The sequence below is a fragment of the Phacochoerus africanus genome, chromosome 12, assembly GCF_016906955.1.
Source record: "Phacochoerus africanus isolate WHEZ1 chromosome 12, ROS_Pafr_v1, whole genome shotgun sequence".
Classification (NCBI taxonomy): Eukaryota; Metazoa; Chordata; class Mammalia; order Artiodactyla; family Suidae; genus Phacochoerus; species Phacochoerus africanus.
Window position 1 is genome coordinate 45,051,614 of NC_062555.1, and position 16,713 is coordinate 45,068,326.

At 42.7% G+C, this 16,713-nt stretch overlaps 1 protein-coding gene across 2 annotated transcripts in view; it reads right to left on the minus strand.

The window, feature by feature from the left end:
* Positions 1-16,713, minus strand: part of MPP7 (MAGUK p55 scaffold protein 7) — a 270,754-nt gene that overhangs the window by 154,401 nt on the left and 99,640 nt on the right. For both annotated transcript variants that reach the window (XM_047755185.1, XM_047755186.1), the window contains exon 3: positions 14,085-14,203. In XM_047755185.1, the coding sequence (XP_047611141.1) occupies positions 14,085-14,203 (119 nt within the window). The remainder of the gene's footprint in view (positions 1-14,084; positions 14,204-16,713) is intronic.

The window sequence follows — 16,713 nt, forward strand, 5'->3', positions numbered from 1 at the left end:
ATGAAACACAGACCCCTGAGGCAAGACCCCAGCTCCTAATCCCCCACCCCTGCGCCCCAAGCAAAGCTCTAAAAAAGGGCTACATATGGCCTCTGTTTGGAGAGTGTGCATTACAAAGGCAACAATTTACTCAGGGCCTCAGGAATTCATATCTTCAGCAGACTTTACATGTTTCTGTGCCTGAAAAAAATGTAAACTATAACGTAAGGAATAACTTCGTCTGGCTCCTCCAACAGAGCTGGCCAAACAATTACCTTTGATTGGCCGGGGAGCGTTCCCAGCTGCTGATACCAAGTCTCCCGTCCATGGACCAGGTGGCCACGGATCATTCCCAACGTCTGGCTGCCTTTTCCTTTTCCTCCCACCCGGGATTGCCGAGGCAAGTAACGCAACCTCCCCCAGGGGGTGGCTCTCTGAACCCAACACCACCTCTATGCTTCCAGAATAGCACGATTTGTTTCTAGAGCGCCCCGGACCAGCAAGTGTTTGTTAAATAGCCTTTCAGCCCCGAGTCTGATTTACTACTGTGTAAATACCACCTTTCCCCGACTCTGATGCTTTTTGTGGCTTCTAGATTAAAAGAAGAACCTGGAGAGCTTGCATGATTATTAAACCATCGCTCCATAAAATTCTCTCTCTCTCTCTCGACTTTGACTGTATTGATTAGCCTGGAAATAACTACTTTCCAAGCAAGTCTCATGGTGCTAATGATGAAGAAAACTGGAATTATTGCAAGATTAAGATCAAGCATTTACCTTCAAACTGGCTTTTCATTTCCTGAAGTTTCTACAGTGGAGATATAAAATTTTTAAAGTACATTCTCATCTATAAGTTGCTTTCTGAGCATCTGCTCAAGACTTATTTTCTGACTCGAGATTAAGATTTTTGCTTTTACAAAAAGGAATGTGTATGTTTGTATAAACTGAGTCATTTTGCTGTACAGCAGAAATTGACACAACATTCTAAGTCTTCAATAAACATACACTTCAATCTCTTGGGATAGATCAGGATGGAAGATAATATAAGAAAGGGTATATATATATATATATATGACTATATATTTGAGTCTCTTTGCTGTACAGCAGAAACTGGCACAAAATTGTAAATCAACAATGCTCTAATAATAATAAAATTCCACTAAAAAAAAGATTTTCCCTTTCAAAATTCTACCTAAATTCATGTGTTAAAAAGTTCACATTCATATTAACACAGAGATTGAAAATAATAAACTCCCGCTAAATTATTCCTCATTCTTGCTTCCCTTCATTAATTAATCTGCCCACAACATCATGTGTTCCATTAAACACAAAACTACAGGATATCTTTAAGAAGAGAAACTCCGAGTTCCCATTGTGGTTCAGTGGGATACCAACCTGACTAATATCCATGAAGATGAGGGTTTGATACTTGGCCCTGCTCAGTGGGTTAATGATCTGGCATTGCCATGAGCTGTGGGAATTTCCGCAGCTGGATGTTTGCTCAGATCCCGTGTGGGATCAAGGATGTGGCTCGGATCCCCTGCGACTGTGGCTGTGGTATAGGCAGGCAGCTGCAGCTCCAATTCGACCCCTCTCCTGGGAACTTCCATATGCTGCAGGTTCAGACCTAAGAAGAAAAAAAAGAGGCTAAGAAATGCTTCTGAAGGTCCTCAGAGTCCAGGGACTGACATTTAATCAGATGATTACAGAGCAATTCCTTCCTCCAACCACTCACCACCATCAACAGGGCTCCCACAAAAAGAACAGTGGTTTATAACTGAGAGAGCCCCATAAGACACAGACTCTGGGAGATCTTAGGGGAAGACAAAGGGGACAGGGGAGGGGAGACGTGGAGGGGACTGGAGCCTCTGGCACTGATTGCTAAGCAACATCCAATGCAGCCAGGTCAACATAAAAAACTCACATGAAAAGCCTAATTATCTCGGTACCTATTACCCAATATGCCGTGTCCAACTTACAACCAAAAAAATCACAAAGCATGACAAAAGGCAATAAAAACACAGTCTGAAGAGATAAAGCAAGCATCAGAACTAGACTCAGCTCCGACACAGATTTTGGAACTCTGAAAGAGGGAATTTAAAATATGGTTATATGATGAATAGGCTAATGGCTCTAATGGAAAAAGTGGACAACAGGCAAGAACAGATGGAAAATGTACGCAGAGAGATGGAAACTCTAAGAGAGAATCAGAGTGAAATGCTAGAAATGAAGAATGCCGTAACAGAAATGAAGAATGCTTTTGATGTTCTCATCAGTAGACTGGACGTGGCCAAGGAACGAATCAGTAGGATTGAAAATATGTTAGTGGAAATTCCCCAAACTGAAACACAAAGAGAAACGGGATGAAAAGAAAAAAAAAAAAAAACCCAATACCAAGAACTATGGGACAATTACAAAAGGTATAACATATACATATAACTTTATACAGTACCTGCAACTACCTGGGAACCACAGGAGAACAAAGAGAGAAAGAAGAATGAAGAAATATTCAAAGTAATAACGGCTGAGAATTCATCAAAATTAACAACGAAACACCAAATCACAGATCTAGGAAGCTCAGGAAACACGCAACAGAAAAAATGGCCAAAAATCGATACCTTGATTTACCATATTCAAACTGCGTGTTCTAAAAAGAAAATCTTGAAAGATGTCCAAGCGAAAAAAACACCTTACCTACAGAAGATAGACAAGAATGACATCAGACGCCTCATCAAAAACTATGCAAGCCAGAAGACAGAGTAAAAAAAAGTATTGAAAGAAAAAAAAAAAAAAAGCCACCCTAGAATTCTGTATCCAGTGAAAGTAAAGAAGAAATAAACATAAACTTAAGACATTTGCTGCCAACAGACCTGCCTTGCAACAAGTGTTAAAAAAAAAAATTCTTCAAGAGGCAAGGAAAGGGATAATCAGGCACTCAGAAATACATGAAGAAGAGCATCAGAGAAGGAATACAAGTAAAACAAAAATCTTCGATTCCTCTTATTCTTCATTGATCTGACAGCTCCTTGTTCAAAGTAATAGCAGCAACATGTTGGGTGATTATAGCACATGGATAGGTGAACAGAATGACAGCAATGACATAAGGGATGGGAAAAAAGGAGCTAAGAATGTTCTTTATGTGGTACCTATAACTATCTGTGAAATGGTACAGTATTATTTGAAAGTAGACCTAGATTAGTTGTAAATGTATGTAGCAAATTCTAAAGCAAGCACTAAAAAAACGTTGATATGTTAAGAATACATGGAATCATATAAAATGTCCACCTAAAAGCAGAGAAGGGACAGAAAGAGAGGGTGATAGAAATATAAAAAGAACAAGGGTAATGAATAGAAATCAGTGGCAAACAGGGTAAAATATTAAACCAACTATAGCAACAATCACCTTAAATGTGAAGGGTCTAAAAATACCCATTAAAAGTCAAAGACTGAGAGAGCACATTTAAAAAGGAAGAACCTATTGTTTACAAGAAATTCACCTTAAAGACACAGACTGATTAAAAATAAAGGAATGGAGACAGATAAATCAGGATATCAACTTAATATACAAAAATCAATGACTTTTCTACATACCAGTAATGAACAATTGGAATTTGAAATTAAGAACATATAAGTACAAAATTCTGGTGAAAGAAATCAAAGATCTCAATAAATGGAGAGACATTCCAGGTTCATGGATAAGAATACATAATATTAAGATGTCAATTCTGGAGTTCCTGTCGTAGCACAGCAGAAACAAATCTGACTAGGAACCCTGATGCTGTAGGTTCAATCCCTGGCCTTGCTCAGTGGGTTAAGGATCCGGTGTTGCCATGAGCTGTGGTGTAGGTCACAGACACGGCTCGGATCCTGCATTGCTATGGCTGTGGGGTAGGCCTACAGCTGCAGCTCTGATTTGACCCCTAGACTGGGAACCTCCATGTCACGACTGTGGCCTTAAGAAGCGAAATAAATAAATAAATGTCAGTTCTTCCCAACTTGATCTATATCATCAACATAATCCCAATTGAAATCCCAGCAAGTTAGTTTGTGCATATGACAAACAGATCCTAAAATTTATATGAACAGGCAAAAGACCCAGAACAGCTAAAACAATACTGAGAAGACAAAGTCAGAAGACAGACGCTACCCAACATCAAGACTTACCAGAAAGCCACAGTAATCAATACTACCGTAATCAGGTAGTATTGGTGAAAAAAATAGATAAACAGATGAATGGAACACAATAGAGAGACCAGAAATAGACCCACACAATAAAAAATTGATCTTTGACAGAGGAGCAAATGCAATTCAGTGGGAAAAGGATGGCCTTTTTCAACAATTAATGCTGGAAGGACTGGATATTCAATACGAAAATCTGAATCCAGAGAGAGTACTTACACCTTTCATAAAAATCAACTCAAAATCCATCAAAGAGCTAAACGTAAATACAGAACTATAAGGCTCCTAGAGGCTAACAGAAGAGAAAATCTGAGTATGGTAATGAGTTATTCATACATCCCCAAAAGCACAATCTATGAAAGAAAAATTAAGTTAGACTTTATTAAAATTAAAAACTTCTGGGGACTTCCCTGGTGGTTCTGTGAGTTCCCTAGTGGTTCTGCAGATTAAGGAGCTGGGACTGTCACTGCTGTGACTCTGGGCACTGCTGTGGTTCAATCCTTGGTCTAGGAACTTCTGCATGCCATGGGTATAGCTAAAAAAATTAAATTAAAATTTTAAAAAATTTTCAAAATAAAAACTTGACTGAAGAAGCCATTAAGAAAATGAAGACAAGCCACAGACTAGGAGAAAATATTTGCAAATCTCCTATCTGATAAAGACTTGTATCCAAGAAAGACAAAGAACTGTTAAAACTCAACAATAAGGGACAAAAAGCGACTCAATTTAAAAATAGGCAAAGTGGAGTTCCCGTTGTGGCGCAGTGGTTAACGAATCCAACTAGGAACCATGAGGTTGGGAGTTCGATCCCTGCCCTTGCTCGGTGGGTTAACGATCTGGCGTTGCCATGAGCTGTGGTGTAGGTTGCAGATGCGGCTCGGATCCTGCGTTGCTGTGGCTCTGGCGTACTCTGGCAGCTACAGCTCCGATTCGACCCCTAGCCTGGGAACCTCCATATGCTGCGGGAGCGGCCCAAGAAATGGCAAAAAGACCAAAAAAAAAAAAAATAGGCAAATATGTGAATAGACATTTCAACAAGGAAGATATACAGATGACAAATAAGCATATGAAAAGATGCCTAATACCACGTGACATAAGAGAATCACAAATTAAAACAGCAATGAGCTACCACTCCACAGCTATTAGGATGGCTAATATCCCAAAAACTGATACCACCAAATGCTGACAAGGATGCAGAGCAACAGGAACTCTCATGCACCACAAGTGGGAACGCAAAAATAGCACAGCCACTTTGTTTTTTGTTTTCACAGGCACGCCTGCAGCATATGGAAGCTCCCAGGTTAGGGGCTGAATCAGAGCTACAGCTGCCAGCCTAAGCCACAGCCATGACAACACTGGACCTCAAACCGCATCTGTGACCTATGCCCAAGCTTGCGGCAATGCTAGGTCCTTAAGCCACTGAGTGAGGCCAGGGATTGAACCCACATCCTCACAGACACGATTTCAGGGTCTTAACCTACTGAGGCACCAAGGGAATGCTAGTACAGCCCCTATGAAAAGCAGATGGGTAGATTCTTAGAAAGCTAGACAGTCTAACCATGGGATCCAGGAATCACGCTGTTAGGCACTGACCCAAACCATCTGATCCAGCAATCCAATTCCTCTAAAACTGAAAACACAGCCACACGAAACTTGCGTATGCGTGTTCTTAGCAGCATCATTTGTAACAGCCAATAGATGGAAACAACCCAAGTATCATCAGCAGATGGACTAGCTAACAGAATGCGGTAGATCCACACAATGGAATACTATTCAACCATGAAAAAGGAATAGAGTACCGATAGATGTCAAGATGTGGCTGAATCTCAAAAACATCAGGCTAAGTTACAGAACCAGTCATATACACACACACACACACACACACACAAAACCACGTTATATGATTCCATTTATATAAAAGATCCAGAAAGGGCAAATATAAAGAGACAGAACGTAGCTCTGTCAGCGGCTAACTCAGGGCTGGGGCGGGGAGGGCTGGGAGGATACAGGGATCAGAGGATGATGCCTACGTGGTACAGGGTTTCTTTTTCAGGTAATGAAAACAGAACTAAAACTGATTGTGGTTGATAGCTGCACAATTCTGTAAATATATTAAAAACCACTGCACTGGAGTTCCCGTTGTGGCTCAGCAGGTTGAGGACCCTACATTGTCTCTGTAAGGATGTGGGTTCAACCCCTGGCCTCGCTCAGTGGGTCAAGAATCTGGTGTTGCCGCAAACTGTGGCGCAGGTGACAGATGCAGCTCAGATCTGGCTTTGCTGTGGCTGTGGTAAAGGCCTGCAGCTGCAGCTCAGATTTGATCCCTAGCCTGGGAACTTCCATGTGCAGCAGGTGCAGCTGTAAAAAGGAAAAAAGAAAAAAAAAATCACACGTAGACTTTAAAAGGTAAATTGTATGGTATGTGTGTTATATCGCAATAGAGATGTTACTAAAAAATGCTACCGTCTACATACTGCCGTTCTATGTGATTATCTCTCAAATATCAAATGGACATAAAAGAAAAATAAAATCCCCTTTCTTCTGAGGACATATTCACAGTATGTAAGGACTGGCACCTTAGGGCTTACACAGGTCTCCTGGTGCCCTCTCCTAAGCAACAGCTAAGGGTCTGGCATAAACAGTGGTTGCATTAGGGGCTGGGAGGAAGGGGGCACCCAGGAGCCGAGGCTGCAGTTACTTAACAAACAATGGGAAGGAGCATCAGCGCATCCACAAACTCCCCTTCTCGAAACGAAAATCAGCTTCTCTCTTTACAACAGTCTGCCACCACCATCTTTGACCCAGAAATCTGTCCCAGCTGATCCCCACATTACGTTAATTTGCTTTTTTTTCTTTCTTTTTAGGGCCACACCAGGGGAGGTTCCCAGGCTAGGGGTCAAATCTGAGCTGCAGCTGCCAGCCTATACCACAGCCACAGCAATGCAGGATCCAAGCCGAGTCTGCAACATACACCACAGCTCACGGCAACGCCGGAGCCTTAACCCACTGAGCAAAGCCAGGGATCGAACCCACATCCTCGTGGATACTAGTCGGGTTCATATCCACTGGGCCACATATCCACTGGGCCACTGGGCTAATGTGTTTTGGTTTTTGTTTTTGTTTTTAATTTTACTGGAGTAAAGTTGCTTTACAATGTTGTTTTAGCTTCAGGTGTTCAGCAATATGATGCAGTTATCCACACACACCTATCCATTCTTTTTCAGATTCTTTTCCCATACAGGTTAGTACAGCATACAGATTATTTTTTTTCAATCCTGGCAGCACTGTTTTTAAGTTTTATTGAAGTGTAGTTGATTCACAAGTGTTGGAATAATTTCTGTTGTACAACAAAGTGATTCAGAAGTTACATACGTATACCCATTTTTTTTCTCAGATTCTTTTCCCATATAGGTTATTACAGAATGCTGAGTGGATTTACTTCTACAAATTCACTTCTAAAAGGGAAATGTGGTACCTTGAGTCCTCTGCCGTACATTTTTCAAAGCGATGGCTCCCATGGTCTTAAGATAAACAATGCTGTTGAGTGTGACCTTGCCTGCCACACCTGGCACTGCGGGCACACCCCTGCTTACCTTCCCCACTGCCCAGGACCAACTGTCAGCCTCCATCCTGAAGGCCCAGGGTTCATACCTGCCTTCAGATGTTTGTATGTTATTCCTTCTACCTGATTTCCACCCCCCCCCCCACATCATCTTCCATAAATTCTTACTTGGGCAACTTTGATCTAGCAGGCAGGTTGTAGCTTAAAATACCAAGCCCTCCACGAGGCCGGCGTTGAAGAAAGCATCGTGTGTCTCTCGTAAAAAGCTCTAAACGGGACCAGTCATGGAAGATTCCAAGTGCCCACCCCCCACCCCCATCTACAGCCCCTCTGGGGGATGGAGGCTCTGTAAAGCAACAAACTGAGCCTGCTCTGCTGGAAGGCTTAGACCTGGGGTCTGGCAGACAGTAGTAATAAGACCTCAGCAGGGACCATTGGAACAAAGCAAGCCATCCAGTTAAAACTCCAAACCTATTGGGGGGAGGGGGAGGGACAGGGAGCTGGGGGTGAGCAGATGCAAACTATTCCGTTTAGAACGGATGGGCAATGAGGTCCTGCTGTACAGCACAGGGAACTACATCCAATCTCTTATGATAGAGCCATGATGGAAGATAATATGAGAAAAAGAAGGGCTATACATGCATGACTGGGTCACTTTGCTGTACAGCAAAAATTGGCACAACACTGGAAATCATTTGCACTTTTAACAAAAAAATAAAACTCAACCTCAAAGTGACAAGGGTGATGTCAAGTTTTTTGGCTTTCTTTTTATTTTATTTGTTAAATTTTTTTTATTGTTATTTCCCCAATTTTTTTCTACTGTACAGCATGGTGACCCAGTTACACATAACATGTACACATTCTTTTTTTCTCCCCTTACCGTGCTCCGTCATAAGTGACTAGACATAGCTTTCTTTTCATTGGTTTTTTTATGGCCGCACCCACAGTATTTGGAAGTTTTTGGGCCAGGGATTGAATCCCAGCTACAGCTGCGGCAACCAGGGAGCCTTAACCCACCGAGTGAAGCTGGGGATTGAACCCATGCTTCCACTGCAACCCAAGCTGCTATAGTTGGAGTCCTAGCCCAAGGCACCACAGTGGGAACTGCCTGCTCAGTGGGTTAAGGATAAGGTCAAGTTTTATCATGACTTACTCCAAGTTTTACCATTAATCACAGAAATACACGTGGTAATTCAATCACACCAGGAAATTTTTCTTGAAAACAATCCATTTGTGTTTTGTTGAAAACCCAGAAAGGATAAAATCCAGGCGACTACCTTTTTCCCCTTGCCCCCCCAACCCATCTATGCAGCTATTTGAAGGGGCAGGAAAAACATATGCAACTATTTAAAAGGTACTAAAAATTTGATATTCTTACCCTAGAAATCCAACACACTTGCAAAATAGGAACAAAAATTCGTTGAGGAAACAGAACTACCAAACTTCTTTAAAATAAATATACCAGTTAAGCAAGTCTTTAAGCCACTCCTCATTCTAAAATGGACTTAAACCATATTACAAAAATATACACAACTGAATAAAATAAAAGTTAAAGTAAGGAAAGAAATCTTGATAGGAAAACACACAAGGTGAGGAGGTAAATTTAGAAAGGAAGTTTGGACACAAATTATATGTTTCATGGTTCTGTATTATTTGCAAAACATGGGTCCAAAATGTGGCCCAATGCTAACTGGAGATCTATTCCACTCACTGGGTCACGTGAAAATTGGTATCCTCATCTTGCTTCCAGTTACATGTGGTATTTCCATTCTTTTTTTTTTTTTTTTTTTTTTTTACTATGCTTGAGGCACATGGAAGTTCCTGGGCCAGGGATCGAACCCCACACCACAGCAGTGTCAAAACCAGATCCTCAACCCACCGTGCCACCAGGGAACTACTAGAAATTCTTCTTTAAGTAAAATATCTTGTTGGAGTCCCGGCTGTGACGCCACAGGATCAGCGGCATCTTGGCAGCACTGGGATGCTGGTTCAATCCCCAGCCTGTAACAGTGGGTTAGGGAACCGGCATTGCCACAGATGCAGCTTAGGTCTAGACTGTGCCTCAGATCTGATTCCTGGCCCGGGAGCTCCATATGCTGTGGGGTGACTAAAAGTAAACAAATGAAATAAAATAAAATATCTGTTGCTATCAGCCTACAGCATCAGTACAACTCCTTTCCAATGACAAGTTCATAACCCACAGGATTCCCAACCAGAGAGGAGGTCAATATCCCCAGGTGACATGCCACAGCTGCCACAGACCCTCATCCAAACCTGCCTCTTCCTAACAAGCATATTTTACATCAGACCAGCAAGTTGTCTGAATTTAAAACGGTGTGGCGAGGAGTTCCCGTCATGGCCCAGCGCAAACGAAACTGACTAGCATCCATGAGGACGCAAGTTTGATTCCTGGCCTCACTCAATAGGTTAAGGATCTGGCATTGCCCTGAGCTTTGGTGTAGGTCCACAGACCAGGTTTGGATCCTGTGTGGCTGTGGCTGTGGCTGGCAGCTGTAGCTCCAATTTGACATTTGACCCTTAGCCTGGGAATCTGCATATGCCACGGGTGCGCCCCTAAAAAAAGACCAAAAGAAAAAATTAAATAAAACTTCCTGCTGTATAGAACAGGGAACTATATCCAGTCACTTGTGATGGAACATGATGGAGGATAATGTGAGAAAAAGAATGTGTGTATATACATATGACTGGGTCACTTCGCTGTACAGTAGAAATTGACAGAACACGTAAATCAACTATAACGGGAAAAGTAAAAATCATAAAATTAAAAAAATAAAAATAAATTAAATGACAAAAAAGAAACTGTGTGGTGATTTAACCACCGTTTTCCTTTTCACCTAAAAGAAGATGAAACAGCGCTAGAACAAAATCAAGTTTGCGTTCACCCAGTTCTAAACCATATACCAACAGCATCAACTGCAGGCAAAAGAGCAAAGCATCAAGGCACATTTTGATTCACTCTCAAACAAATCTTTTCAAATAAATTATTTTTGCTTTACCAAGATTTATGTACAGAAGCCGAAGCCCTCTCTCCACCCCGCCTTCAGGAGAAGCACTTGGAAGACAGTGAGGGAGATCATTCCAGCTGTTTAAACTGTGATCCCAGGAGACCTGCCTCCTGGAAGCATCCTAGGTTTTCCCACTTGAAAACTCACAGGATGGGTCAGTCAAAGGACACCCAGAGGTCTGCCTGCGAGAAAAGCTGGGAGTGGGGGCAACTGTTAAGAAACTGAGAACGTACATAATAAAACTCATTTTTAAAAATAACATGTTATAGCCATTCCTGAGATCAAACTGATTTCAAAAATACATTTTATAGCAATTACTGAAAAACATTTGGAATAGTACACATGTTATTATGCTATTTAAAATACTGTTGAATCAATATGATCCAGCAATCCCACTCCTGGGCATCAACCCAGACAAAACTGTAATTCAAAAAGATACACACGCCCCAATGTTCACTGTAGCACTATTTACAACAGCCAAGACATGGTAACAACCTAAATGTCCGTCCACAAAGGAATGGATAAAGAAGATGTGGGATATATATATATAATGGAATATTACTCAGCCATAAAAAAGAACAAAATAATGCCATTTGCAGCAATAACGCCATCTCTGGATGGACCTAGAGATACCACACTAAGTGAAATAAGTCAGAAAGACAAATACCCTACGATGTCATTTACGCGTAGAGTCTAAAATACTGCACAATGAACATATCTACAAAACAGAAGGAGACTCAGAGCCACAAAGAAGAGACCTGCAGTTGCCAAGAGGGTGAGGAGGGAGGGATGGACTGGCACTTTGGGATTAGCCGATGCAAACTATTACATTCAAAATGGATAAACAACAAGGTCCTACTGTACAGCACAGGGACCCACATTCAATATCCTGTGATAAACCATAATGGGAAGAATATGAAAAAGAATACGTATATGTACCTTGCTGTACAGCTGAAATTAACACAACAACGTAATTCAACTATACTCCAAGCACCATCAATTTCATGGCTTCAGTGGTTTGTTTTTTATGTTTGTTTTGTTTGCTTTTTAGGGCCACACCCATGGCATATGGAGGTTCTCAGGCTAGAGGTCTAATCGGAGCTTCAGCTGCCAGCCTACACCACAGCCACAGCAATGCAGGATCCAAGCTGCGTCTGTGACCTGCACCAGAGCTCAGGGCAACACTGGATCCTTAACCCACAGAGCAAGGCCAGGAATGGAACCCAAAACTTCCTGGTTCCTAGTCATATTCGTTTCCACTGCACCACATGGGAACTCCCGCTTCACTGCTTTTATAAAACCAGATATTGATAACAGTATGCCTCCTAACCACTTAATGACAGACACATACTGTAACTAACAACCTGTGCTGAAAACTCATCAGTGACAGCAACTAAGAATTTTTTTCACACTAATTTTATTCTTTTATTTATTTATTTATTTTTTCTTTTTAGGGCTGCACCCAAGGCACATGGAAATTCCCAGGCTAAACGTGGAATCGGAGCTGCAGCTGCCAACCTACACCACAGCCATGGCAACGTGGGATCCAAGCTGCGTCTGTGACCTGCACCAGAGCTCAGGGCAACACTGGATCCTTAACCCACCGAGCAAGGCCAGGAATGGAACCTGCCGAGTCTGTGACCTACACCACAGCTCACAGCAGTGCCCGATCCTTAACCCACTGAGTGAGGACTGGGATTGAAACCGCATCCTCATGGATACTAGATACTAGCTGGGTTCGCTACTGCAGAGCCACATGAACTTCTAGTTTTATATCTTTTTAATAAAACATAACGACCATCTCTGTTAGTCCTTTTTGGTTCTTCACAGTCTATGCTAATTAATTTTGTCCTTAATACTTTTATTTGTCTAACTTACATAACCATCAAAGAACTAAGATCTTCGCCATTTAATCGGAAACTCACCAACAATCTTGTCAAGGGGTATTATAATTTCCATTTTATAGGTGAGGAAACTGAGAGAGTGGCCACATTATACATAAATACAAACACACATACAGCCGTTGTTTGGGACGCATGTTCACTTACTAAGGAGTGATGGTGCCATTGGAAGTGTGTTTCATCCCTTCTCTCAAGATGCCGAGTCAGTCTAAACATCCCTAACCATCCAACTTCTAAACACTCAATAGAGGACTATTTTCACGATAGTCTCAGTAAGTCACACACTCCATCACCTATCTTCCCAAGACTATTTCTAACATCCCAAGGGAGCAACTAACATCCCAAGGGAGCAACTAAACAAAGGTATCTTGGCAATTATAGAAAAGCTAAATAAATGAACCAATAAAAAGCCCTCTAGTCTTTAGATGTATTGCTAGGAAAACGCCACACATCAACACTTTACTTTCTTGAGCACTGCCCCTGAGCAGGGCACGCCAATTCCAGCAAATCCGACAAGCAGAAAAGGCAGTAAGGAGTCTCCTGTCCTGTGAAGCCACTGTCCCTCAGGAATGGCTCGCGTGCAAATCTATCAGTCTACTTCTGGTCAAGAACACTGTAGCCCATTTAGCTGAATGAGGTACAGGCCCAGGTCCTGCTGAGGCATCCTAGGTCTGCCTCTGACGGACTCCAGTGAGATTCTAAATTTCCTTCAGCCCGAGTCAAATGAGAGAAAATGCAATTCATATTTCCAGAAGCAAGCGCGGCATATTTTCCAGTAAGTGTCTTATTCTCGTTTTACTATTTTAAGAGCTCTGATCGCTCCCAGCGTCGCTCTGTGGCAAGATCTGATGTCTGGGGGGCTGATCCTTTCCATGGCTTGATGCTTGGCTAAAATGGTCTCCCAACACTGGGTTTTGTTCGTATTTTAGCACCGGTGTATTTATACACAAAATACCATTTCAGGGGCGCCGTGCCAGGGCAAGAAAGAGCCTGCTAGAATTTCAGTTGACTGTGTTAAAGGAAATTATTTTAAATCAATGCGGCTACTGCACTGCTGCCATCCTTAACCTCAGAAAAGAGACGCCTTCTAATTTTTTGCTGCGAACATTTATTTATATAAAGTCAGATTCCAGCTCGTGAACGTGGACCCCGAGGAGTCTAAAGCTTCCCGCTACTATTTCACATTCTTTTTCTAAACAAGGGCAAGCGCAGGCTTACTCCGTTAGCAGGCGCAGCCAGAGCCCCACCACCAAGTGAAGTCATCTACGGGTTTGGGTAGAATCTCTGTAACAACGTCCACACCCGTCAGTGAAACGGAACAAGGGGCTGTTTTGTTTTCGGGAGTCTAACAATGTGATTTCTGGTTTACTAGGTGGCGCTCAGAGTATTTTTCCATGTGCTTCTCTGCAAAGAGAAGCTTGAGCTCAGCATGGTTTACCTTCACCAGTGAATGCAGGTCTTTCGCACCAAACATGTCCCAGAGGAAGGTCAGATCTTCCTGGCTGTCCACATGTGGCTGCAGCTGGGCCGGCAGAGCCGCCAGGAGCTCAAACAGACCTATACAATGGAAAGCAAACACAAAGCGTAATCTTAAGAGTGATCTCAGTAACGTCACTGCAGGTGGGGGGGTGGTGAGGGACAGCTGGGCCCTGTCATTTGTACTGGATCCAAAGATGTACACGCCAACAGGCTCTTTTTTTTTTTTTTTTTTTTTTAACCTTTTCACAGTGGTCAGCATCTTAGGGGCCTCCCCGTTTATGTAACTCAAAACAGAGTGTGTGTACAAGCTGATACACAAAATGAAGAAAAAGAAGAAAACCCATACATTCCTTTCCTTAATCGTTATTACATTTCCCTCCATGTGAGCCAAAGAGTGAAGTGAGTCATCATTCGGAAAAACTTCTTTAGAAGAGCAGAAAATTGATAGCATGGTCCATTCGAAAGGTTTTGCGGTTTCAAACGGTGCCTCCCGAACACAGCGTTTCAGAAGCATTTGCATGATTGAACGACCAAAAGCAAGCTCGACAAAGCAAGCCGGGATAAACCGAATGTGGTGTCCCATTATTTGCAGCCACCCTAGTTTTAATTTATTTATTTATATATTTTTGTGCTCTTTAGGGCCACACCCTGGGCATATGGAGGCTCCCAGGTTAGGGGTCGAATTGGAGCTGCAGCTGCCAGCCTACACCCCAGCCACAGCAATGCGGGATCCAAGTCGCATCTGTGACCTACACCCCAGTTCACGGCAACGCTAGATCCTTAACCCACTGAGTGAGGCCAAGGATCAAACCTGCAACCTCACGGATACCAGTGGGGCTCTTAGCCCACTGAGCCATGCCGGGAACACGGGTTTCATTCTCCAGTGGGATTACATGAGGTAGAGAGGACACACGTCCTTTTATTCCTGCCTGCTGTCTGCAAAGGCACCAGGACCTCCTGGGATTCACAACACGTGGGATGTCGTTCCTGCTGATCCGAAGAAGTGCTGCTGTTCGGCACAGGGGCAGCTTTACAAGCTATTTCACCAGCGAAGGCTCGTAACTTATGGGCTTCTGATCAGAGCATCTATGGTCCTTTACAGGAATGGGACATTCTGCTCCTCGGCAACCATCCACACCAAATGCGTGAGGGCACGGCTCTGAAAGTCAGATATGTAACTTGAGGGATTCCATTAAACTGAAACATTCCTGGGACTGAATTTGGCCCAAAAGATCTAATACTCTACGAAAAGAAGAAGAAAAACCTTTTTCTCCTAAATTCTGACGTCCTCTTGGTGGTTTATACACATCCCCTTAAAAACCTGGCATCCTGCCTACACTAGCTCGTATTTACAATTCCATAAACATGTTTCTAAGGTCTCTTAACCTCAGTCCATGTATAGGATTCAGGGCTCACTTTACACAAATATATACATAGATGCACAGTACACACACACACACACACACACACACCAACTCACAATTGCCAAAATCAGTGCTTAAGGTCAGAGGTTCAAAATATGAAATTGTAAAAAGAAGGTAGAATTTCACTCTTTTCGTATTGAGTCCAGGAGCAGTAAATGACTACCTATGCCTCGGTACCGTGAGCACTGAACGATACGAATTCAACTGTGACAGGAGTTAAGGGAACAGTTGTTGGGGGATTGACTGAGTTAATACACTTGGACAGTCCTGGCACGTGGTACCGACTATTTCATCTGTAACTTGAGCTTGAGCCACTGTATCACTGATTACAACTGTTATTCATCATTATTATGACTCAAAAGGCCAAAATTTGGATCAAACAGACCTAGATTCAAACCCCGGGTCTACACTTGCAGCATTTCACGTAACCTATCGGAGCCTTCTTCCCCTCGTGTGTTAAAAAGAAGTGGCAACCTACACAGAGAACTAAACACACACACACACACACAAGCACATGTAAAACCGGTGAAATCTGGAAAAGGGCAACAGATGGCATGAATGACGACCTCCCAGTTGTGACAGGCTACTACAGTCAGGCGGATGTCACCAGAGGGAAGCTGGACAGAGGTACCCAGGACTTCTCTGTGTTATGTCTCTCTCTCTCTCTCTCTTTTTTTTTTTCCCCCTTCTACAGTCACGCCGGTGACATATAGGAAGCTAGGGGTCGAATGACGGCTACAGCTGCCGGCCTACAACACGGCCACAGCCAACGCCAGATCCAAGCCACATCTGCCACCTATGCCCTACACCGCAGCTTATGGCAATGTCGGATCCTTAACCCACTGAGTGAGGATTGAACCCGCATCCTCACAGAGACTGTATCAGGTCTTGAACCCACTGAGGCATGACAGGAACTCTTGCATTACTTCTTATAATGTATGACTCTATAATGATATCAAAATAAAGCTGAAACAAAAGAAAAAATTGTGGTAAATACAATTGCTGTAAGAATTCAATGCGACAATGCACACAGCCACACTTAGCCCGGTGGCAGGCACAGGGCAGGCATGTGATAAAATAACCAATGACTTTCTTTCCTTAATGTCTCCTTACAATGGTGTTCTCTTTCATTGGGTTAAGGACCCGGTGTTGTCACCGCAGCAG